Source organism: Phoenix dactylifera, chromosome 2, assembly GCF_051530095.1.
Source record: "Phoenix dactylifera cultivar Ajwa chromosome 2, Ajwa_hap1_PhDact_Kaust_v1.1, whole genome shotgun sequence".
Taxonomy (NCBI): Eukaryota; Viridiplantae; Streptophyta; class Magnoliopsida; order Arecales; family Arecaceae; genus Phoenix; species Phoenix dactylifera.
The window spans coordinates 34,148,425-34,174,811 of NC_143191.1; the positions used below are offsets into that span (position 1 = coordinate 34,148,425).

The following is a 26,387-nucleotide window of genomic DNA, read 5'->3' on the forward strand; positions in this document are numbered from 1 at the left end:
AATCCTATAGTAAACATTTGATGATTACCCTTATGATTTGTTACGGGGAGAACCACATCAATTGTCAAAATATGACCGTTTGATTTTGTGTTAAATAGCCATCATTGGATATTTCAGGGCCAAAGATCGTACTTATGCCGGCAAGTGTTCTAATGCATCGTAACTCAAGCCCATTAAGTATTGCTTTTTTCTGCTCGTGCATCTTAAGCTTACCAAGTTCTCCTTTCGGAAAACAAAAAAGAAAGAGCTTACCGAGTACAGTTTTTGTTATTAATGGGTTGGACAATGCTATTTTCCAGATGATACTTAACATGAGTACCATACGTGATGCATAATTTGTGCCTCCTCAAAACATATGAATGGTCGCGGATGGTATCGCATACACGACCACATAGCACCCATCTGCAAAATAGAATCTTTTAATGAATGAGATCACATCTCTTGTAGAAAATTTAATTATATATAATTTATTGGTTTATTTATATGTCCGTCTGTTTATTTGTTATCAGGTCTTGCTTCCATGAAATAGTAGCTGAGGTATCAATTTCTCTGTCTAAAAGCTCAAACCAAATGTCGGTGGTCATTAACAAGAATGCCCAGAAAAACATCAATTTTTAGCTTGATGGGATCAAGCAGACGAGACGATGGACCGTCAAAAATATTTTGGGGCATAAAAAGGAATAAGATGCAGAGGCGTGATCTACATGTTTGCTGAAAGTTGTTCGCCAACCTGATATATTATGAAAGTTCGGAAACCTTGTTTTAAAAAGAAAAAGGTAACATATGCACCACATGAGAAGAAAATCCTTCACAGACATCTCTGTGTAGAACTGAAAATATTTATAAGGCCACCTGCAACACTGACTACAGGAGCTTTGATGTTCTAATCAGTCATCCACCCTGCCGCACGTCGGATTTGTGCATGGCTCTCTACGCTCCGGCCACCATTTCCTCATAGGTAATTGTTCACAGTCAATAGCACCTACCTCCATCATTGCTCAGAAAGACCTGACTCCTTGACTCAGAATTTATAGTTTCTACAGCTCCGATTTTATTCAGTAATTCCGTACCAAGGTGTTCTGATTCCTTGTCGCCAAAGAGCAGGATGCCCATTGCATGGGTAGCTGCATCGAGGCCACCAATCCTTGCCTTGTTGTAGCACCATCCTGAGTTTTATCCTCCCCAGGCTTAAGACTTTCTCCTGAAAACATTTGGCATCAGAAATTTGAGTGAGACCACGGAGAAAAGAAACAAAATGAGTGCGGTTATCTGTAACTTAACATTCTTGGGTTCGTAGATCCATGCACTGAGTTGGCTTGAAAATTGCTGAAAGTCCAAACGAAAAGCAGCAGCAACACAGCTAATAGAGCAATAGTATATCAAAATTTAGCCGTTATTGTCCATCAAGTATAAAGCAGTACTGGTTTTAAGCAAATATGATTATTGTGGCTGCTGTACCGATATAAATCGACGTAAAACTTATAATAGTTTTACTTGCCGCTCCACACGGCTGAGAGCACTAATCCAATGACATGATATGGCTTTCTAGTTTAGAATTTCCTAGATATTCATTCAGCAATACAAGAAGTATTTATGCCATTTGGTTGCAGCTTCCTTACTAGTACAAGTATAAAATCCGTCTCTATATTTTTAGAAGCAGTACAATTTTTGCTTGGCAGTTAGCAATAATCTTTCTATGGACATCTGTAAATCTGTTTCAGGAAGCTTGGCAAGAAAATTTTGAGTCATGGATACAGAATTGTAAGACCTACTGCTCATGCAATTTGGGATCCTCATTTTGGTCTCAAGTAAATGGCATAGTAGGATGTTGGAGAGAGACGTTTCAGCGCACTAAAACCAAGAGAAAGCCTTGATATGTACGTCTAATTCGACTTAAAGCTTTAGCTGTTTGAGTCCGTCTAGGAAATGGACTTGATATACAAGTTGCATTGCAATTCAACTTAAGAACTTATGTTTATTCTATATCATACTAGACTTAACACATGATCCTTAGTATTCTCCCTGTTTATGTATGAACCAACTCGAGCTCTTCCGAGTCCAATTCACTCACTGCTCTAGCTCAAGAGCCTAATACTCAAACCCATTGTCTTGTTCCATCGAGTCCACTTGCAGCATCAACTTGGCACACAATGGCCATGGCTCAACTGTACCAGCCTGCATATTATCATTTTGTACAATTCAAATTTGAATATAAGGCCCTGATATGTATATATATATATATATATATTGATATACAAGAGCTGCATATTATCTCCACTTTTTGTGGGTTTCATTTATTTTTTTTTAACTTTTTTCACTCTTGCTAAGTAGAACGGTTCAACTGGTCTGATGCATTTAAGGATCAGCAAGATTCTATGGACTACAAGTCATGCGGTTTCTGCACTTGCAACAGAGATCTCCAACTTCTCCCAAGTCCCAAAATATGCGGCTCCACGATCCAAATCCACTGATTTGACTATCATGCATCATGTGATGAGCCGTGATCATGTGGCCTTTTGTTTTGTTGTGTCGAGGAATAATAGTCCTATAGATTCAGAATTTTGTGATATTTATAATACTTTTAAGCCACTGATTTTTGCCTTCACTTATATCTGTGGGAGGGAAACACATCTCTACGTTCTGAGAGATGGAAAGGCCTGCATGCAGCCACCCGCCCATGCAAACGTTGTTTTTGGGTCCTCTGTTTTCCTGCAAGTCGGATGAGTCACCATCCAAGCAAGAATAAATTGGAGAAAAGAAATTTAATTGGCCTGAAACATGCCATAGGAGGGGATTATTAACAAAGGAGAGGAAAGTGCAGAGCTATTACTGTCACTTGATAACAATGGGATTCCAATGGACACAAACGAGCCCTAAAAACTAGAACCAACTCCAGTTGCCCTTGCCCAGCAGACTTTACGGTGACCCTTTACGACAGACAACATGCAACAAAGTTCTTGAGAGGCACTCATGAAAAGCAAGAATCCAAGAACAAGAAGGTGCTTCCCAACTTCGGTAAACCGAGCAAAGAGCATGAAAGAAGAGTTCTCTGAATAATAACTGCAAGCTATGTGAAGAGCAAGAACCCAAGAATAACGCGGAGCTTCCCAACTTGAATCAGCCGAGCAAAGAGCATGAAGCAATAGCCTTCAAGCAACGTACAAGCAGCAAGAAACAACAAAGCATTGGCTGGGGATCTTCTTCAGGCCGCCTCCTCTCTTGTTGATGCATGCCAACGTGACTATCCTTCGCGAGGACAATCTCCAATTTTTCAGCCTACAGCTCCTTGAGCTTCTTCAGCTGATGGGTGCGAGTAGCTAGACTATCAAGGGATGATTTCAAACTTGTCCATAATTCAACTCCACACACTAACTCAAAAATTAGCAGGAAGTAAATTATGTCTTTAGAACCAGGTTGGAAGCCAATATATATAAAATGCAAACAATGACAGGCTGAATTAGAATAAGATTCTAAATATATAGCAGGAACTAAGTCACAATGCACTGTAACCTCATTTGTTCCACTGCCCCTACGTGATAGTAATGCTGCAGCATCTATGCTGCTTTTTGGAATGTTACATGTGGATATCATTTGTACTTGATGTGCAACAAACAACCAGAAAGTGCCAGTTGCAGTGACAAACTATCCATCTATCAAGAGAACCTTGTTACGAAAAAAATGTGCCTGCCTCTGAGAGAGACAGAGACTTGTTACATTTTTTAGCAATAGAATACAAGTACATAGAAACCCACATTGGAACATAATCTAGTATACAAAGTTAACAGATGATTTTGTGGCAGCACACATAAAAAATCAAATGGGGTGATCATTATAGTCCATGTTATCAGACTTACCGTCATCCGGAATAGGTGGCAATTCTTTCAACATCAAGTATTTGCGCCGCTGAAGGGTTAGCCAAATAAAGATGCTGTCTGTCCTGTCAACCTTATATCCAGCTTTCTTGTACAATAGAAATGGAACAGAATCAATCACTCTGCAGTGAAGGTACACTTTTCTTTCAGCCTTCATTTGAGTTATCAGTTCCTCGCATGCCTTTAGAAGATGCCCACCAATCCCTCTCCTAAAGTAAGGTACTGGAAAAAAATCATACATTGCAGAACTCTACAGAATTTATGTAAGAGCGCAAGCAGCTTATTAACCTTTTATTCCATTACAGTTTTAGAATTTCAAAATAAAAACTCAAGTTATACATTATTTGTGACAATCTACAAAAAGTTTATACATTAAAAATTTTAGATGTTGATGAAAAATAAAGAGAATTCCCAATCTTCAAGAATTACTGATCTCTGTTTTCAAGTCATACGGTTGTTTGCTCATAATACAGTCATGCTAGTGAACTAATTGTATGATTTTGTCAAACAAATATGAGAGGCCAAATATGATTATGAATTATCCAGCATACTCATTGTCAAGATTTCAGAAATCTTTGCTAGAAAGATTTGATATCCAGCAGCAAATTTTCAACAATCAGCATTTCCATCTGGCTCCAACCTCATCTTCTTTATCCTTATCAAATCTTCACTTTGCTTGCATCCCTTGTCTATAGCATATATACAACAATTCTCACCATCCCTGAACTCTAACTAGTAGAATCAGCTTTCATTGATAGGAAAAGGGTGCCAACTGACTGCATTGGTAAAGTCTTTAGTACGAGTGATCTAGGTTTGAATCATACACTCACCTAATTGCTGCCAGGCTTCCTCCCATCTTACTTCAGAGAGAGAAAAAGAGAGCATTCACTGACAGAAAGCGTTGAACTTCCCATATGCTTTAATCTTTCCGAACATTAGCAAAATCGACAACATAAAGAAAGAAAATTCTCGCTGACTGCACTGGCAAGAACTTCAGGGGCATAGGTCAAACCTACAATTCACCACTACTAGTTGTATTCTGCTATAAAGACCTTGCCAAGCTAGTCTTAGAAAAAGATTTGAAAAAATTAAAAATCTCAGAAAATTTCAGATAAATAATGACTGTGAACTCTATGAAGACCTCGTTCAGCAGGTTGTCATGTTCAAGCAAGACAAGATCTATTGCACTTCACTATTATTTGAGTGTCATTTCCACTTCTTGGAAATTCCTTCATGTTTCCATTTCTCAAATCAGGATATTGGCAAGGACACAAGAAAAGACAGTTTACCTGGACAAATCTATTTCTTTCCACTCTCAGTTTGTACTGCAAAGGTATTTAATTATATGGAAGGCATTAACTAACAAAATTTAGTGAAGATGAAGGCATTGGTGAACAAATTATCATATAGGATTGGATATTAGTGGTGCCCTCTGGTTAGTCTTGTGCCCGGTCATCCTGTAGCTGGCTATCCATATAAAAGCCAAATGGTTTAAAAACGGGAGAGGAGGCTAGAGCCATCAGGGACAGTTGCTTATGAGCAGCTAATGTCTGGCTTGATAAGAGCTCGCACAATAGTAAATAATTTCAGCTTGAGATTTACCTATCACTGTTGGCTTTATTGAGCAAAAATATAAACAAGTAAATGATACATTATATTATATTATTTATTATAACATATTATTCTAGTTATTATTTTTCATAATTATCAGCCCTTGCCCTTATTTAAGCGATTAAAGCTATTCCTTATAACTTAAAAAATCTATCTTTATACTTTAGTAATATATTCATATAGAGAAAACTATATCTCAGTTACTAGATTGAGATCTATTTGGTGGAAATTAGGTAAAAATGCATAGATACAAACCTTGGGGGATGTCAAGCTCCCACCAATCTCTTAAATGAGCCGCTCGTAAACAGCCTAAGCTGAACCTGAAATTAATTGAGCTTAGCTTGAACTTAAGCTCAACTAATGCAAGATCTTCCTAAAAAAAAAAACAAAAAAAGAAGCTCAGCCTAATACCAGTTGAGCTTGGGCTCCCTACCTCACTGGAGCTCAGCTTAATCCCCAACAATGTAGAGGTATCAGTTACACCGATCTTCGCTCAAAAACATCATGGTATAGGTGTACTGTAGAATCCCGATTGACTGCAACTACTTGTCAATATTTGAGAAAGTCCTATATGAAAACCAGCCAACATAAATCTCATTGTATAATAGGATAATAACGGTCACTATGGCTCCTCTTTTTTAGCTGCGCAGCATAGTAAGCTTAAAGTAAGAGTTCAGGTTCCATGCACAGAGAGAGTCTTTAGTGTAAAAAATCTTTGTAACACTATGACGCTAATTCAGGATGACAACAGTGGTTTCCAGCTCACTGGCTTCAACAAGTCTCTTTCCCTTATCTTTTGCAGGTTCCTGGGCCCTCGATAAGCTTCATGAAAATCTGGATATGCATGCCATAGAAGTAATAATGCTGCTTAAGCAGCATTGGAAGAATTTTGCTGGCGTGAACTGGCGCTGAGGCTTTTGGGCGCCACTTGTCTCACCATTGGGAGGAACAAGTTGTTAATTCGCCGCTGGGGAATTCACACAAAAAGGAACGAGGAATTCTCAACCACAAAGAGGGGGAAAAAGAATGAAGAAACAAGCATTTATGTATCAAAAGAACTGCCAAAAAAAGTTACAAGAATTTTGAAGGGAAGACCGAAGACTTATTTATTAGCTTTAGAAAAGGTTAGAACCATCAATAACTTGTGGCCAAGTATAATGGGCAATTTCTCAAAGGGTTGTCAACCTTTACTATAGCATTGCATTTTAACCATTAAAAGGAGAAGATATTACCATAAATATTTATAATTTTATCATAAGAAAGAGAAATAACATAGTGGCCAACTATAAATTATCCCCAAACAGCTAATTTTTGTTTATTAAATGCCCTCTTCACTTGAAACTCAGACAACTAAAGCTGAAAGGATTGGAGGAACCTACAATAACGAGGAAAACCTCAGAAACGTTAACTTCTCACGCTTGGCCAAATGGACATGAAAAATGTTGAAAAGTCTGGATCATCCTAGCAGAGAAGAGGCCTTGTGGAAAAGACAGGTGTGTACATCCTACTATTCCAGACGTAGATTTGGCATGTGAGAAAGGAAAAGACCTTCTAGAGCATCCCCAATTTAGAAAGATATTTGCAAAGATCTTGAAACTTTTTGGAACTGTATATCTTTCAAGCTTGGGAATGGTGAAAAGATTAGATTTTGGAAGGATGCATAGAATAGCCCGATACCATATGCTTTGCTCTTTCAGGATCTGTATCAGAAAGCTGTGCAACATAATTCCTCTGTAGCTTCATTTAGAAGATCAAAACAGTGGCTGTTTCGAGTGTAGGTCCCCTCTCATCCTCAGAATTAGCCCAAATGGATCAACTGCAAGCCTTCTCAGTCCACCTTTCAAACTCATTTGATGTGCCAGTATGGAAACTTGATAAAGATGAATCATCTACTGTTGATTCTTTCTACAGGTTCATTAATTATGGGGGTACACTCTGTTCGTTCTACAAAATCATTTGGAAGGCTAATGTGCTAGAAAAGGAAAAGGTCTTCATGTGGCTAGCTCTTAGAAACAAGCTGCATGCTGGGGAAGCATTATCAAGAAAAGGATGGAGAGTAAGCGCTGGTTGTCCTCTGTGTGGTATCAGATTTGAAACCACTGCCCATCTCTTCATCAAATGCCCCTTCACTCGAGAAATTTGAGCACCCATTGCCTCATGCCTTAACCTTAGGAGCCACCCTCCTAACCTAAATGATCTTTTGACCTCCTGGAGGTGTAGGAAAATACATAAGAGCATGAGAAAAGGATGGGATCAATTGTTCACATCTATTATGTAGCTACGGCACGAAAGGAACTCAAGGTTCTTGAAAAAAACAAGCCACTGCATCTTCACTCCTTCACAAAGTTCTCCAACCATTCAACCCGTGGGTCAATCTATGCTCAGCCAACTTAATGGATAGTCACAGGGTTGTTTGCACCAAGCTCCCTACCTTGCATAGTTAGTGGTGCCCCACTCTCTTACCTTTCCTTGTACTCCTTCCTACTACCCTTGTAACGTCCCTTCTCTCTCATCAAGCTCCTGTACATGTACCTACATTGTAACCTTATTTATCAATAAAATTTGGGGGAAGTTTCTCACTTCCTCCGCATTACATCAAAAAAATAAAAAATAAAAAATAAGGAAAAGGGCTAAAAGCTCAAATCAGCTGGTCATAATCGCATTCCCTTATTAACAATCAGGCCCGTCAAATCACTGAGTAAATGTAGATAAGTAAACAGTCCAATTTCTTTCATTTGACCATACATCTTCAAACCCTTAAAAGTTATTACATCAATTCTTCTTTTTCCTCCCTTTCTTGTGTGATATCTTTACTTGCATTGAACTGAAACTCCAAAATTTTGGAACAAGTTTAAGTCCATGTTAAATTGGACCCTTCTAAGCTGTCTTCAAATACCAATTATGTAGACAAGTCCATAGCTTCTTACTCCCCTCCCGCTCCTATTGCTTTGCCTATATCTTAAGCAACTAATTCAGACTGCGGTATAAAGGCTTTTTTCTTTTTTTCTTTTCCTTTTGAGAAGATCAAGGCATAAAGGCATTAATATAGGGTCAGGTAAAGATCTTGACAATCCTTAAACCAACAGAGGAATCATATTACTTTACTAAGATGAAAGATGGATGCCAAGATACTAGTAACTTGTCATAGAGCAAAATAACTAATTCATTGGCAACTAAATTCGAGAGTTAAAGAAAAGTATAATTGGTCACCAAAAATGGCAACAAAAAAAAATAATGGACTTGTTATAGTTCAAAGATGAAATAATGGGACCGGCCGAAACAGGTCCTTTTCGGGCCGGAACCGACCGGTTCGATGCCAACTTGATGCGAACCGGTTGGTTTGCACCGAGTCAAGTAGCACTGCGGCATTTTTGCCGCAGTGCGGCCACTATGGCAATAATGCCACAGTATGGGTGATGTGGCAATAATGCCATAGTATGGGCCACGGTAGTCTGCTGGCCACAGTAGTCTGCTCGGGCCTTCCAAAAAATTCCACAAACAACACCAATTCAGACTATCAGAAGGAAGAGCCAAGGCTAAATAAGGTATTCTTTCTCTCTCTTATCTCCTTCCTTTTTTGGGGGGCTTAAAGAAATAGCTCAAATATTGCAAAATAAGGGGAGATTATGCCAAATTTTTGAATTTGAGCTCGATTTTTTATATGTTGTAGATCTATGAACGATATACACGTTAATTTTATATAATTTTTAAAAATTAAAAATTTATTTTTAGATTAAAAAAGAATAATTTTTTTACAAATAAAAAAATTATAAAATCAGAAACGTATTTAGGGGCATGCAAGCTACTCTATATAAAAGTTTGGTGTCCATTCATTTAAGTTTTGGTACGATCATGCGCACAGTAGCCTAAGCCTAAATTTGAAAAAAAATTGAAAAATAAGTAGTCTTTATGCATGCCTAAGGATTATGGAGGGAGTGGAGAACAAGAGATCATTGTTTATAAGACATAGCCGCAGGATGGTTTTCAATACACCGGTAAGTCTTAGTTTACGCATGCTGCACAAGATAGGGACCACGGTATACGATCTGGTAGAGCCGCAAAGATACAATTGCATACAGGAGACAGGCTCCTTGAGGTCATTCAAGAGGATACAATGCAGTTGCAGATGACCTCGCATGTGGAGTAAGATCTATATACGTGTTAGATTCTGAGTCGTATACTAGATTCTATTATCTACAGCCATAGACAGCCTATAACCCATACGGATATGGATATGGTCCGTCTAAGGCATCTTCTGGTGGCTCTATTCTACGCAGTCCGGAGCATCTCACGAGTCGGATTTTGCTACCAGCATATTTGGATGGACTCCTCCACAGCTATATATTTAGGCAGAGGACACATCTCGAAGCCAGAGCTTCAGCGAAAAATCCAAAAGTGTTTATAATCCGGCGCGCATTTCTTATAGGATGAACGTACAAGACTACAATGCCGCTTGGTTAAAGGGGTGGGTTGATGTGTCTCCAGACTATGCTTATGATCCGGATATCTACAAGAGTCGTTGCCACTCGACCCGATTTTAGATATCGGCATATATGTTGTACTTTAAATGTATATAACTGATTGTATTATTCTATATTTTCACGTTGCTACTTAAATTGAGGATATTTTATGTTGTTCATTTTATGATTTGTATTATTTTAAAGCAATAAGATGCGTCATCTAAATTAAACTGAGATAGAAACATTAAAAAAATCAAAAAAATATCAAAAAAAATATCAAATTAGACTTAAATTTATAAAAAAAAATTCGAAAAGAGTGAATACCAAATAAACTTTTTGAGAACTGCAAAAAAAATTAGGGCGAGCCGGTCCATGAACCGGCACGCCCTACCAGTTCTGTTCGGCACCGAACCATACCGAGCGTCGACCGGTATAGGTCCCGGTACCGGTTCGGCGGACCTTACCTGTTAGAAAGAAAAAGGCAGCACAAGCAACTCCTTTTTTTTCATTAAAAAAATCCTATCATAACTACTAGTCCTTTTATAATAAGGAAACTCATGAGCCATATGATCCTATGTAACATACCCAACACCAAATATCAACCAATAAAAAACAAAATAAAATACTTTCTTAACTTGGTTTACTAATGACTACATTGACTCCCCTAAACCAAATTCTTCAAACTAGATCATACCGATCATCCCCTTAAGCTTCCGAAAAGTATAAGTTTTTAATGGCTATGAAAATATTTGCGATTTGAACTTCAAATGAACAAAACTCAACCAGATGTTTCTTTTCCTTCACTAAATATCGAATGTAATGAAACTTGATATCAATAAGCTTGCCGCGACCATGAAACATAGTATTTTTTGTCAATGCTATTATAGACTTGTTATCACAAAAAAATCTTGTAGGCATGTCTTGATGATGTTGCAACTCTCTAAGCATTCTACGCAACCATACCGCTTGAGTAGCATTATTTGCTGCTGCAATATACTCTGCCTCAATAGTAGAAAGAGCAACTATCTATTGCTTCTTTGATGATCAAGAAAAAATTTCTAACCCAAGATGGAAAGCATAACGCAATGTATTTTTTCACTTTTCAATATCATCTGCCCAATCACTATCTGTATATCCAACAAATTCCAGACTATTAGCATATGAAAAAAAAAATACCATCACTTTGCGTGCCTTTGATATATCTCAAAATGTGGTTTGCTACATGCAAGTGGGACTGATGTGGAGCCTCCATAAATCTGCTTATAATTCCAACATCATATGTAACATTGGGCCTAGTAGAAGTCAAATACCTTAAACTTCGTACCAATCTTTTAAAATTCATAGGATCCGCCAATTCACTTGTGCCAACTTTTACCAACTTCAATCTTTCTTCAACTAGAGTTAAAATTGGCTTGCATGATTTCATCTTGAATCTCTTCAAAATATTCCTAGCATTATTCTTTTGCGAAATAAATATGCCATCATCTGTTTGAGGCTTTGAGCCACTTCAATGCCAAAAAAGTAGAACATCAAACTCGTATCTGTCATCTCAAACTGAGCAATCATAGCCTCCCTAAATTCTATCATCAATTTTAGACTATTGCTAGTATAAATCAAATCATCCATATATAAACATATGATGACAATATCACCTTGCAAATTAGATTTAATATATGTGTGCTCATAAGGACATCTACTAAATCCATACTCAAACATGAGTCAATGTGCATGCACCATGCTCTAGGTCAAAGTCGGAGGAACCAATATTGGGCATCATAACGGTTCTCCGGTGGCACAAGTCGGTACGGCCGTGCCGGGCCTGTATTGACGAGTGCATGGTACTGTGGGAGAGAGGAAGAGGGAGAGAAGGGGGAAAGAGGGAGGCTGCAGGGGGCTGGCGGAGGCCGCGGCAGGCGTCTGCCCCCTCTGCCGCCCCCCGCGGCCTCCTCCGGCCCTCCATCGGCATCCCAACCTCTCCCTCTCTCTCCCTCCCCCGCTCACTCTCTTTTCTTCTTCTTTCTGGCTCCAGTAATGGGTCTCGTTTTTGTTGCTAGAACCGTACCGGTGAGCCACTGGTACGGCTCGGTACGGCCGGAACCATTAGGTTCGAGACAGTTCCGCCAACCTTGCTCACGGGTATGGCTCAGAACGGTCGGAACCGCCCGGTTCAGGATAGTTCCGCCGAATCTGCTCTAGGTGCTTTCTTTAACCCATACAAGAGCTTCTTCAACTTATAAGCTTTAATTTCTTCTTCTTTCTTCACATAACTTGCAGGTTGTTCAACATATATTTCCTCTTATGCCATGTCATTTGAGAAAGCAGACTTCACATCCATTTGAAATATTTTCCAATAACATGGGCAGCAAGAGAAATAATCATACATACACTATCAGTTTAGCAACAGGAGAAAACATCTCAAAGTAATCAATATCTGATTTTTGCATGTATCCTTTAACTACCAAACGAGCCTTGAAGCAGTCTATCTGTCCATTTGGCTTGAACTTTGTCTTGTATACCCATTTAACACAATTGGTTTCTTACCACTAGGAAGAGTGGTAAGCTCCCATGCGTTACTTTTTTTGATTGCATGAATTTCCACCATTGCTTGAATCCAATAATCATCACAAATAGCTTCCTTATATATCAATGGATCATAATCTACAAATAATGCAAAATTAACCAATTCAACATCAAATGGATCATTATCTTTACCAACAATAGAATCATGCAAACGAAAAGGTAGACAACACTGGCGCTGTGGACAATTAGATGTCTCTGTAGGAATAGATATTGTATACAATGGAGGCAAATCACTAAGACACTGCACACCTTATTCTTCAACATGCCCTTAAAAAGTTGTATTAATTACCACTAGCAACTAAGATGACTTATTCTCTTTAATGGACCATTCCCAATCAGCTTGCTTATAAAAAATGACAACACAACTAACAATCACTTTTTCAGTCTTTGGATTATACAACTCATAACCCTTTGACTTATGATTGTAGACAATAAAAATACATTTCTCTGCTTTATCATCAAGTTTCTTCCTCAATGAATCAGGCATATGTGCATAGGCAATGCAACCAAACAATCTTAGGTGTTTAATATCAGGCTTCCTTCAAGTCCAAACTTCTTGTGGATTTTTTCCCTGTATACTTCTAGTAGGGCACCTGTTCAAAACATAAATAGCACAAGCAAAAGCTTCCACCCAGAAACTTTTAGGCAATTTCTTGTAATGCAACATGCATCTAACCATATCTATAATAGTTCTATTTTTTTTCCTGCCACTCAATTTTGTTGAAGAGTGTACCTAGCAGTTAACTGATGCTCAATACCATGTTTCTACCAAAAATCATCACAAATAGTATATTCAGTGTCCCTAACAATCCTCAAAATTTTAATAAAGCATCCACTTTGCTTTTCAACATAAGCCAAAAAAATTTTAAATACATCACAAGCTTTAGATGTTTGCTTCAAAAAATCAACCCATGCTTTTCTACATAAATCATCAATAAACGAAATAAAATACCTGCTACCACCAATCGAAGGAACCTCCACAGAACATAAATATGAATGAATGAGTTCAAGCGGTCTTTTGGCTCTCTAAGATTTTTCTGTAGGAAAGATATCCCTATGCTTCTTCCCCAAAACACAAGTCTCACAAGCACTATTAGGATAGTTAATATATGGCAGTTCTGAAACCAACTTCTTACTAGCAAGAAATTTCAAACTATCAAAATTTAAAGATCCAAAATGCATGTGCCGCAACCAATTATCATTGCCAGTTACAGAACTAAAGCAAGGTAAATCTCCAAAATTAATATTTAATGAGAACAAATGATTTTGAGTCATATTTGCTTTTGCTATTCGTCCTTTTTGGTCATTGTTGATGATACAGCCACTCTTGTTGATATGCACATCATAGCCCTTTTTTGCAAGCTGCCCTACATTCAAAAGATTCTGATAAAGACTCAGCAAAAAAATATATCTGAAATATAGTTAAGGGACCCATTTCTTCAATTTGATTGTAATCTTGCCTCTCCCCAAAACTAGTAATATTTGTATTATTTCCAAGCTTCACCTGTGCGTGAAACGACTCAGCTAACTCAGCAAACATCTTCTTTTTGCCACACATATGATTAATGCAGCCTGTATCCAAAAATCACTTATTTTTCTCATCTTCCTCTATTACATGACTTTCCAGTAAAAAAAGTCTTTGAGTTATCACCACCGTTTTCAGCAATTTTAGCATGCAACTGTCTATTCTCTGATTTTTCTAAGGTGACATTCATGCTGATAGTGACCGTACATTTTAAAGTTATGGCACTAGATTTGAAAATTGCACTCTTGCTGATAGTGGCCATACTTCTTACATTTGTAGCATTGGATACAAGATTTATCATGTTTTTTATCAGAATCATTATTTCTTACTTGTCCTTTTGTAATCTCTTCCTCCTGTGTCTTTAAAACTCTGATCTCTTTGGTTTAATTCAGCTTTGTTGAAGAACTCTTCTTTTTGTTCTTCAAATTTAATTGGATTTGCAATGCTTCTTCTACCGCCATCTCTGACTTATCATTCATACGCTGCTCATGAGCCTCCAATAATCCCTATAATTCATCAATCATCACGACACTGAGATCTTTTGACTCTTCAATCACTGCCACAATATGCTCAAAATGTATAGTCAAGCTTTGTAGAATTTTCTGCATAACTTGAACAACATTTATATTTTCATTATTGGCTCTCATTTGATTAACAAATGTTTGTGTTCATGAAAAATAATCTGCAATTGTCTCACACTTTTCCATCTGAAGAAGCTCATTTTTTTCCCAAAAATTCTACAATCGCATTTTTTTAGCTTGACCATTACCCTAATAAGAATTTATTAAAATATCCGAGACTTCCATTGCTGTTTGTGCATGCATAATCTTCTCAAAAATTGATTATTCAACACTTTGCTGTAAATGATAGATAGCGTATTCATCCTTAACTTTGTTGTGTTTCAATTCCTGTCTCTCGGCTTGTGATAATTGTGCTGTATCAAAAGGCTGAATAAAGCCCTTTTCTACAACATCTCAAATGACAAATACCCACAAATCGAAAATAATATTGCATCTGAATTTTCCAATGCTCAAAATCATTTTTTCCATCAGATTTGAAAATTGTACGTGGTACACGAGACATATTTGCAGCCATACCTGAAAATCGCCAAGCTGTGTACCTAATATTGCAGTTCAAAATTGATAAAATTATTTAGCCATACAAATATTGAAAAAAACAAAACTCACAAGCGTGGCGGAGGCCTTTGAGGAAGAAAATGGCAGCACAAGCAACCCTTTTTTAAAAGAACAAAAAAAAAATCCTAATATCATAACTACTAGTCCTTTTATAATAAAGAAACCCATAGGCCATATGATCCCAGATAACATACCCAACATAAAACACCAAATAGCAACCAATAAAAAACAAAACAAAATACTTTCTTAACTTGATTTACTAATGCCTACAGGACTGCTCGCTGCCCAGTAGAATCAGAGCAATTCTAAGAGAAAGATTAACAAGAGCTCAATTACCTCCGAAACGTCTTCCTCACAGTCATGTTGCTTAGGTATGGATATTCTTGAGGGGGCACCGGCGTCGGGACGGATGCATTGGCCCCGAGAGCATCGAAGGAGATCTCGGCGATGCACGCCAGTTGCGCCTCCTCTTCCCCATCCCTCTCCTTATAGAAGCCGAGGAGCATGGTCATGTGCGGAATCCGAGCCCACCGCTCGATCACATACTGCTTCACCAGGAAGGCGAGGAGGGGGACGTAGCGGCCGGCCCACCACATGGACTCGGAGAACGACTTGGCGAGGAGCAGGGAGGCGGGGTCCACCTCCTCGGCCTCCATGGAGCGGATCTCCAGCTGGCCATGGTCGAATTGGTGGACGTAGCGAAATTGTTTGAGGGTTCGAAGTTTGCTGAAGCTGCCTGGGTCGAGGAAGGGGCCACCGGGTATCGGCGGGACCTCGACGGAGGGATCGAGAGCATGGGGTGGAGAGAAGCGGGGGAAGGATTTGAGGGAGAGAGGGTGGGATTTGTGAAGGGAGAGGAAGGCGTGGGAGGGGGTGGAGAGGGAGGGAGGGGAGAAGTTGTGGGAGGAGAGAAAAAGTAGGGGTTGGAAGGCGGAGTCGAGGGAGAGGGAGAGGGAGGTGGAGGGAGACGCCATGGAAGTGAGCTGGTGCGGGAGGAGGAAGGGATATGGGTTGGGCCCGATAAGGCCCCACGGCCTTCAGGTTGCGACGTGTGTTTTTTTTTTTTTTTTTTGTACGACGGCTACTCACCTTAGTACACCGAGCAAGCCAAGGACTACGATCTAGCGTAATTATAGAGCTGGTGTGTTTAGAGGACCTCTATAGAGTGTTGTGCTGCCTAGATAGCCATTCAGTCGGTAGTTTTGTTCATCTTTCGATATACATGTACTATCTAAAAATCACTATAATTTTGCATTATTCGCTGAATGTCATCAAGTAAAGGACGTCCAACCCTTGTCCGCTCCTCTTCACGTATCCAATCGATCAAGATGGCCGACTCTCCCTTGAGAATAATACACTCTGCCCGTAGTCTTCTCCTCGTATAAAAACTATATTTTCATGCTGCCTTGAGTTTTGCCTCTATGGCTATCGGTCTATCAGTACGTGCACGCTCGCTTCTATAATGTGAGTCATGACTCCAATTGCGACGTGTTCACTTTTTCTTTTTCTTCTTTTGTTTTTTTTTTTTGAGTCCGATGTAAAATTTTAGTATAAATACACCCTCGAGCGCCAGCATATCCCAAAATTAGAAAGAAAAAGAAGAAAATGAACCAATCAACTGTACTGTTGGGTTTCTATGCACACGGCGCGCTTCAAAGGATGCTAGAGCGGCCATACCTGTATCTGCAAAAGTATTCTCCTTCGGAAGCCACAGAGAAGGCTCCATGGACATGGATGGGATGCTGCACTGGGGATAGGGGCCCGACTCTACTTCAGTTGCCATGATGCATTCTAGAATGACATCATGAGTAGTGGACTCCTTAGCACCCGGACAGAGGTCACAATGAGAGGGTATACGCAAACCTATTTGTGCAGCATGCCATGACCAGGGAAGTCGAGTTTTCTCTACTTTCCACATGAATGATGCCATCCGAAGGTAGACACCAAGCTTCGAAATTCAGGCAAGGTTGTGAGATTGTGGAGGCCTAGAAAGGAATTGCCTGCAGAGGTTGCACAGCCTAATAGGTGAACAAAAAGAGCCCCAACTGACCGCATGCGGCCAATCAAAGACAAGGATCGCGATAGAGAGATTTTTGAAGGTCTAACGAATGAGCCCAATGTTCGCTAAGTCCTAATCCTATTAGAATTCTTGTTTAGTTGGTCATTAGCTTTAGTAATTTTATAATTCTATTTCCAGTTTCTACTAGAATCTTTAATCTTTAATAGTGATAAGTCTTATCATAGTGATAAGTCTTATTTTTTAGTGAGTACTAAATTTTAGTAGGAATCAAACATCCCACTCTCCTTAAAGGGACCTTTGGTGTCTCCTTATGTGTAGCTTGAGAAAAGGAGAGTGGCGTGGGAAAAGAGAAAGAAGGAGAGAGTGAGAGGTGTCCTTCTTGGTGAGGAGTGAGAGAAAGCCTTTTTGTGTGGCTCAATTTTTTAATTACATATTGTTTCTCTCTCCTAATTAGTTTTCTTCTAGTAATTTTTTTTTTCTGTTATTTGTTTGGTGTTTGTTCTAGATCTTGGATTGGCACAGTCGATTTACTTCGCATAACATGTCGTTCTATATGTTCCACCTATTAGAGTTTTAATTTTAAAAAAAATTTAAATTTTTCTTATCCCCTAACATTTAGTTGTTTTAAATGTTTTAAAATATCTTTTTGTGAGACGCCTCTTTTACAAGAGTTATGACTCTTCGAAAGAGAATGTTAGCTTCTGAAAAGATACGGTGTTTCCGAAACATTACATATCTTCAGAACCATCGCATCACTTCAGTCTTCGGATAGAGTCTATAAATAGACTCCTCTGGGATTAATCCGAATGTAATCCAATCTCTCTCTTTCTCATTGGTACTCTCTCCCGAGAGTTTCTTCTATAGATAGATTATTTTACTTTTCAACTTTCTGTTTTCTATATTTTCTTCTTTTCTGGGCAATTGAAGGAGTCGGTCGAGTCAGCCACCCAGGGTTCGTGCTTGTTAGAGGAGAATCGAGCTGAGCTGGGTTGTTATACCTTTGGGAGGAGATCGCCGCAAACTTACACGTAGGGGTTGAATCACATTCTTAGAGTAGTATATATCACATGCCTCGATCCAAACAAATTTTTTTCAATCTTCTGAATTTATTTTAATGAATTATTTTTTTAAAAAATAATGATATAGTAATTTTTAGGCAAAATATTTCTCTAACACCACCTTTGTCTACCTTTCTCGAAAAGGTCTCAAAGGCACTAACATCTGCCAACACTGGCCACTGATCAAGAGAAATAGATGAAATCCAAGGGTCTTGGGTGACCCTTGATAGAAAATCCATCACCAATAGACCATTCGAGGTTCGTGCTAATTGCTGGAGCCAAGGAGCATAACCTTTCCACATTGAGAACCTCCGCTGGGCTCCCAGTATGAAGCAAGAATCTAGCCGCACGCTTGGCTAAATAAGGCCTGATATTTAGTGCTAGTCTCGCAATAGATCTGGACAAGGACTTCCATGCAACTTGCTTGCAGTGTATGTACGAGAGATCATAAGGATCTTCCAAGGGGCTGAAGAGCATGTTTAGGGTCCATAGGTCCCTAATCTGCCCTCTGACCTCCTCCATTTAAGTCCATACGCATGTCTATTTATATACATGCATCCACATGAAGACATACATATGATGCACGTAAAGTACTTCTTGTATATTATCTGAATCATTTTGCTGTCATATAATTTATATTTGTCTCGTTCTCCGAGGATAAAAAAAAAATCAGCGATTTTGGAGAATGAAAAATACTTCTCTTTTGCACACAACAATGCACTTATATGCTCGCGAAGGGATTGGCTAAACATAACTTAGGCCCATGTTAATGCCCAGACCGGCCTCTGACTGGACTTCTCATGAGCTTGTGTTCTCAGGATATAAGGTCCAGAGTATGATCATAGCCCCTAACTTTCTTGCAATCGCGACTGGAGTTGGTTTCTGTTTCAGCTTACAACAGGGGGGAATGTTTAATCCTTGGCAAGGTCAGGATAGTTTACCGGTAATATCATAGTATCAGGGTAAAATACCAATGCTAGCATGTTTAAATAGAACAAGAAAAAGAAATATATTGATCCATTCAAGCTATTCGTGTCCGCTTAATTTAAGATTTCATATTGTCCATACCATAGTATACCATACCATACCGAACTAGGTGATATGGAGCATATGGTAATGTACCAATTCGATACCGATACATGGTATGGGGTGCGTATGAATATTCGGTATGCCAAACCAGCTCTATATTGTACCGTACATAATGATGGCATGGCATCGGCAATAAGGCCTAGTACCGAGATGGCATATCTTAGTCAATACATTAATGATTTTTTGACAAAGCACCCCTGCCTCTACAATCATGAGGACAGAAGTAGATGTTCTTGCAAGTTAGATTGCTTGAAAATTTTAAATGACAAAAATAAGTTGTCAAATTGATTTATTTGATTATTGGTACACAAACCCGTAGGTTTGCATCTCAAACAGATACTTTATACTCTCATATTTGCACAGATAATGAGTTGAAGTTCCTTCACACAGTCTGCCATTGATGGTCTTGCACTGCCCTCAATACGAACACATCTTGAAGCAAGGTTTGCAAACATGGCAATTGATTCCATGCTGTACGAGCTTTTAGCCATATCAGGATCGATCACTTTACGCAACTTCTTCCTGTCACTCAATAGATGTCGGACCTGAATCCATAAAAAAACCATAATAAGAATCATTTTGTTAAGGATTTTGCATAAAATCTAAAGTTTTGCTACCTTACGACCTACAATGGCAAATAATGCATACCTGTAATATAAGATTCTGATCCGTAGAACCCTGATTAAATTCTATAGCCCTTCGTCCAGTCAAGATCTCCAGCAGAACAACACCAAAGGCATAGACATCACTTTGTAATGTGAGTTTCCCTGTCTGTCAAACAGCAACGCAGAAATCAACATTTCAAAATTAAGAGTTTCAAAACCTCTATGTTTAAGTTTGTTAACTGCTTCAAACTTTAGTTTGCGAACTGCTTGACAGAGTCACATATCACAGAGTTTTTCTCCTTTCTCGGTAAGGTGTCCCAAGTATAATCATTTTGAATTTCCTATTATCCGATATAAGTTAGCTTTACCTCATACTAAAACGGATATTGGGCCATAGCAATGATTATTGGATTGATGCATTTCATACTTTTTCATAATTCTTGGCAATAAGCTAACAAGCATAAAGCTTATACTTTACTTCTTCCATTTGCATGCTTCTGCTTCACTAAACTTTCTCTAGGAACAGGCGGCCAAATTCTTTAAACCCTTTTCATTTCTCAGTATACTGTTCCCTCTGGTTTTTACATTCTCCCCATCCTGCAACTAATTTTACTGCTTGGATATGAAATTAATATAATAAAAAGAAGCACAAGTTGTATGGTGATATTATTTCATTTCAGATATCATAGAGAAGGGAAATAAAGAAGAAATGACCTAAGATCCTAGGAAAAAGGTCTTTAGGAGTAAGGAAGTTATGCCAATAAGCAGTAGTGAAATCTACTAAGAAAGTCAAGTTGTCAGGTTCACTGGGGACATGTCACTCTGCAAAATCAATTCATAAAGGCCTAAAAAGCAGCTAAAAAGTTGTGATTTTGTGAATTCTACGCATCATTAATTCATACATATGTGTGACAACACATTCAAAATGTAATACAGGCTTCCTGAAGTTAGACTAAAACATTTCCAGAAGGGAATGATAATAATTAAAATCCTCAAATATCTGAGATTACTGACCTCATATGCACCTCAAGTGATTCAGATTAAATTTGAGACTCTAAAGCTACAGATTTATCTTACTACAACCTTTTTAAATAGTTGAAATGAGGAGTTCCAATAAAACATTAAAAAAGAACATTGGGATTTATGAAAAACGTAAAAGTGGTTAAGAAGATTAATGATGGTCCCTGGTTATAACATTGCAATTCCCTTAGCATATTGGAGCATTTCATGTCACTTCAGAAATTTCATAGAAAGGAAGAAGGATTTCATTTTGGTTCTTTGCATCAGTTTTCTATCTTCATTCACTTCTACCATCTTGTCTTTCCCTTATCATATGGTTTCAGCAAAATGCATATGATTATACTGAAGCAAATTGATACTTTGCAGCCTGTGCAGCAACTGCATAGTAAGTCCAAAAGAAAATTTATGAAAAACATATGTTATTTCTGGTGTTTCTATAATATATCAAATATGATCTTGAACCATGTTGAATGATAAGAGCTTGTGGAAGTAAAATTAGCAAAAAAAAAATTCATATGCCAACAAATCAAGTTCAACTCAAGTTGGATTGATTTTATCAAAAAGTAAATGAATAAATAGATAATATTGGATTGATACATGTTAATCTTGCGATATATAGGGTCAGAGGCAGCCAAAGATCCTTTTCTTCAGCAATATGAACTCCAAGGTTGCACAGTCTAGATACCTATCTAGGCAAAACCAGTTCCAAACTATGAATACCACTGTGTATTGCATTCAGAATACTGCCTATGATATATTTGATGTCAACGAGGCAATAAAAATCAAATTGGGGTTCAATTAAGTCATGATTTTCATCAAATTTCTCAGACTGATGGTTCATCTAAACATATGAATACGCATGTGATATTCAATGTGATAGAGTTTTATAAGATATATTACTTATGAGGTTTCCTCAAAAAACGTATATTACTGATGAGTATCTGAAACCAACAAAGAAAGAATATGAGCATGGTTTTAGATGCATACCAATGCATACTCAGGATCAAAATAGCCAAAAGTACCTAGGACTCTTGTAGTTGCATATATATCCTCACCATTTGGCATTAGCTTAGCGAGGCCAAAATCAGAAATCTGAGGAGTTCAGTCACCATCATGGTTATGCCGTGCAAACTGTAGTAGCAGATGTTTGATCAATTCACAATTGCTACATACTTTATCTCTTCATTACCTTTGCCTCGAAGTATTCACTCAATAGAATATTGGTGGATTTGAAGTCTCTATGCACTATAGGAATACCAACAGCTGAACTGGAATGGAGATAAGCAAGACCCCTTGCTGCTCCAAGTGCTACTTTTAATCTTGAAGACCAGTTCATCTTCACTTCACTAATTCCTGCATTGCCAATACATATGAAGGAAAGAGCCAAACATGAATGATAACACACAGACAAAATGAAATAGATAGTGGGGTTTAATTAACTAACGAACCATTTAATAGATCTTGCAGGTTTCCTTTAGGCATAAATTCATATACTAAAAATCTATGCTTCCCATCAGCACAGTAGCCAATCAGTGTGACTAGATTTGGATGGTCAAGTCTGCTCAAAATGTCAACTTCTACTCGGAACTCACGTTCACCATCAGCTAGCTTAAAAGGTGGTAGATCCATTTTCTTTATTGCAACAACCTTCAAATTAGTACATAAAAGTGTGAATAGAAATTTCTGAGAAGACCAGAAAAATGAAAAGTTTCCAGCTATTTAAAAATGTTTGTGCAATACATTAACAATGTAAGTTTATATTTCAGATCTCCTTTTGACTTTCGTCTTTAAATCAGCATAAAACTCCTTCAAATAATAAAAAAAGAAAAATGTTCATACATAACCAACAATTATATAAAGAAATTAATATGTACTGGAAGAAAACAAGGCGACAGTGCGGTCAGTAGTATAGTGAAATGATATGACTCATGACGCAGCAAACACGTACAGCAGAAAGATATTGCTTTTCAAAAAGTCGACAGATTTGAGTTAGCAACGAGAATTTAAAAATTTTCTTTTCGAGAGAGAAACAACCAGTGCAAAGTTAAATATGCCATAAATTTTGGAGCAAACTAAATAATCAAAATGGCTGCTAACGAGTCATTCTAGCCCTCACAAATAATCACAAAATCTTCCACCTAGTGAATCTTTAATAAACGAGCATCATGTCATTATTACACCAGAACAAAATGTCATAAAATTTCAAACACCATATTTTTAGGTTCAATTTCATACATAATGTTAACCTAGATACTTGATCCATCAAATTGATAGCAGCTATTACCCCGAACTTGGTTACAAATGAAGTAGATAGAATTTACAGAATTGTGAAGCATTTTGAAATTGTCTCAAGGCAAATAGTTCTAAGATAATGCTCAATGCATCACGTACAAACCTCTCCATCCCTCAGAGTACCCTTATATACCCGACCAAATCCTCCTTTTCCAATCAAGTTTTCATCACCAAACGAACATGTTGCTTCCTCCATTTCCTTAAGGGTGAATACTGCTGAACAGTTACGTCTTTTTGGAGCTGAGCTTCGATCTTTCAGCTGCCAAAACTCAATAGGCTTATATATCCCTGCCACAAAAAGCAGATAAATTATAATGTTGGACTCCTATTCCCAACCTCAAAAAAAGAAAAAAAAATGTTCTGCAGAAAATTGAAACAAAAGGAACCAATTATATCACACACAAGGGCCAATATGATCTCGTGATTTGCTTCTCAGCCGCTTCTTCCATGCTGAAACTATGTTGAAAGGCATATTGGATCCTCAAAGAGTCTGTACTGAAACCTAAACAGATTGTGTTCCTGATGTCGAAGAAGAGATCGGCCTAAACATCAAGATGCAACAAAAAAAAGTATACATTGAAGTAAAGGAACCTTATAAATCAATTTATTTCTGCACAAAATAATGGATTTAATGTCGAAATTAACAAACAGAATATGCTAGAGCATCAAGATGAATCCCAAAAACACAACCAAAAAATATTCCTTCAAAACCCAGCCACAGGTGAAGCTATAACTGCATAAAAAATAAAGTTAAAAAGGAGAACAAAACGCAAAAAATAACATATCAAGAATAAGAAGAAAACAGATATAGCCCACCTAATTCATCTTAAGAAAACTATATCCACATTAAGGACAGAACAATGTAAGAAAATGGAGCAAGGAAGTCATCTTCAAGAGAACCAAAGTAGAGACCCACCTCAGAAGGCAGAACAACAAAGCATTAGCTTCAGTAGAGGGAGCCACAGTTCCTTTAAGACCTGAAAGAGAAACAGAGATACCTAAGAGAATAAAATAAACAAGAAAGAAAGGGACAGGGCAAACCAAAGAGCCTCTCTTGGGAGTTACGTATGATCGCGAAGTTAGAATTTGAGAGCTCCCAACAACCTCATATCTCCAACCACCTACTATATTTCACAAAAGAGTAAAGACAAGGGAAAGAGAGAACAAGGGAAAAGAAGAGAAAGCAATGAGTACTTGAAGAATAAGCAAAGCAAAAGAAGAGGGATGACAGAAGATTAAAGAAGAGAAGAGAGGAGAAAGAGGGATTTCGGTCGCCTGTAGAGGAGTGGGGAGGAGTTGGAGGAGAGGAAGAGAAGGCATAATGCCGGGCTCTCGCCACCAGGGAGGGATCGGGGGGTGGTGGGGAATAGTACGTGATGGGATAGTTGGCCGCTGGCGGGAGGCTTTCAGTTGGTTTTCTTTTTAGCGTTCCCCACCTCCGCTTCTTGTTGTAATTCGTTCGATGGGGATGACGTGGAGTTATGGCGTGATCACGTATCTTTTATTGGTCTGCTCGGACTTAGGACCAAATCTTGCTACTATTAATTTTCCCACCTGAGTATTTGTGAGACTTATTATAATTATTTAATTATAGATGTTCTAAGTATTTCATCTCTAATTATTTAATTATAGATATTTGGTTATTAATCAAAACTAATGTCTTGTACCACAAGTCCATACAGGTTCTAAGTTATATATATATTTTTTATTCTTTCTGTAATTTTAATAAGCCCATGGTCAAGGATCACCCACTTCGCTACCATCTGTGTCAAATCCGGCACTGGGGCCACTAATCCAATGTCAGTATGCTGTCACATCGGAGTGCAACCAGGATGGGCAGAAGCTTGGCTTGCTGCGTCGGAGGCTCCTTCAAGCACAAAATTTTTGTTGCTCAGACTTTGGCTTTTACATCAAAGGGCACTCAAGCTACTTAATTTCTATGAACACTGAAGATGATCTTTGTGAATGGTTCAATGAGGTTAAACCAGCTTTTTATCAAATTGACATGAGCTTCCACATGCTAGTCTAGAAGCGATTGGGCTTTTCCTTTTTTATACGCCAACTCTTGATATAACCGAGTTACGTTCTAGCCATCCATCGTCCCACCACCAAGAGCCAAAAAAAAAAAAAGTTAATCTTTTCAGAGCCCATAAAAAGGAGCCCTAAGAGCATTACTCACGCAATTGTTTGGAGTTTAACATTATTCACCCCTCATCTGTGAATGAAATGGCTTGTTTGGGGCTCCTTTTAGAGGGTCAACTGCAAGGAAATTTTAGGAAAAGCCCAAGGCAAGTATTGAAGTAGGTGCTCAACAGCAAGGGTGACCACAATATCATCGACATGTTGATGATGACAATGAATAAGGTATGGTGGCAGTTGTTATACTGACATTAATAATTGTTGACAATTTTACATTATTAGCAATCATTAATTTGACTCATGGATCGAAGAAAACCACTTTTAGTATATAAAATTGAGAAGGAGTGTTTTGAAAATTTGTGATGGAAACAATCATTTTGTGTATTCATCGCCTACCAGGAACGAACAAGAGTTAAAAAATAATTTTTAAATTAGATGGAAGATCAAATACATCAATCAGTTTCTCACATGCATAGCATGTGCAAAGATCTAATAACTATTAAAAGACACTAGATTTTAGCAAGAATGCCGAGAAAGGTGACGACAATTGAAAGATAACTCTAGCCCTTTTATGTTAAATGTGATTTTATACTCACACATCTAATGTGTGAGTATAAAATGTGATTTCTATCTCTTTGATACCACCATTCCTTTGGTCCTTGTGATTGGTTGGGTGGCTGCTTGAAACTTAAAATATAGAGTGAATGGTGGTATTCTCCTAATTTGATGAAAGAATTCTTATTATCCATTAATCATAAGGTAGTAATATAAATATATTTCCATTTTTGAGTGGTGGAGTTCTCATCTTTTCGTTCTCAAAGAAAAAATAAATTTATGAATATATTTTACTTAAAATAAGAGTAGTTATATTTATGTGGTAAAAGAATGAATCATACGACCAATATTCTAAGTATGATGCAAGGGGACATATTCAAATTAGACATCTGAGATTCCTACAAGATTGTGCATAACAAACTCAT

The 26,387-nt window shown here is 38.0% G+C and overlaps 2 protein-coding genes across 8 annotated transcripts; both read right to left on the reverse strand.

Moving 5' to 3' along the window:
• Nucleotides 1-502: 502 nt before the first annotated feature.
• LOC148714758 (Acyl-CoA N-acyltransferases (NAT) superfamily protein) lies at nucleotides 503-16,203 on the reverse strand. 6 transcript variants are annotated; one of them, XM_088716106.1, is made up of 3 exons: nucleotides 15,521-16,203; nucleotides 3,855-4,081; nucleotides 503-1,201 (listed from the first exon to the last, which is right to left on the reverse strand). In XM_088716106.1, exons 1-3 carry the CDS (start codon nucleotides 16,156-16,158, stop codon nucleotides 1,056-1,058), a joined length of 1,011 nt encoding a protein of 336 aa, XP_088572232.1. In that variant the 5' UTR covers nucleotides 16,159-16,203; the 3' UTR covers nucleotides 503-1,055. The 6 variants fall into 6 exon arrangements, with proteins under 6 accessions (XP_088572232.1, XP_089785050.1, XP_088572235.1 ...); XM_089928924.1 differs by lacking the exon at nucleotides 503-1,201 and adding an exon at nucleotides 1,251-1,360; XM_088716109.1 differs by lacking the exon at nucleotides 503-1,201 and adding an exon at nucleotides 3,206-3,300.
• A 3,424-nt stretch (nucleotides 16,204-19,627) lies between these two features.
• Nucleotides 19,628-24,605, reverse strand: LOC148714759 (Protein kinase superfamily protein). Of its 2 annotated transcripts, XM_088716112.1 has the most exons (9): nucleotides 24,334-24,605; nucleotides 24,185-24,245; nucleotides 23,671-23,787; nucleotides 23,372-23,556; nucleotides 22,425-22,623; nucleotides 22,166-22,329; nucleotides 21,964-22,068; nucleotides 20,000-20,122; nucleotides 19,628-19,896 (listed from the first exon to the last, which is right to left on the reverse strand). In XM_088716112.1, the coding sequence occupies exons 3-9, from the start codon at nucleotides 23,738-23,740 to the stop codon at nucleotides 19,693-19,695; spliced, it is 1,050 nt and encodes a 349-aa protein (XP_088572238.1). In that variant the 5' UTR covers nucleotides 23,741-23,787; nucleotides 24,185-24,245; nucleotides 24,334-24,605; the 3' UTR covers nucleotides 19,628-19,692. The 2 variants fall into 2 exon arrangements, with proteins under 2 accessions (XP_088572238.1, XP_088572239.1); XM_088716113.1 differs by lacking the exon at nucleotides 24,334-24,605 and having other exon boundaries at nucleotides 24,085-24,211.
• Nucleotides 24,606-26,387: the final 1,782 nt, after the last annotated feature.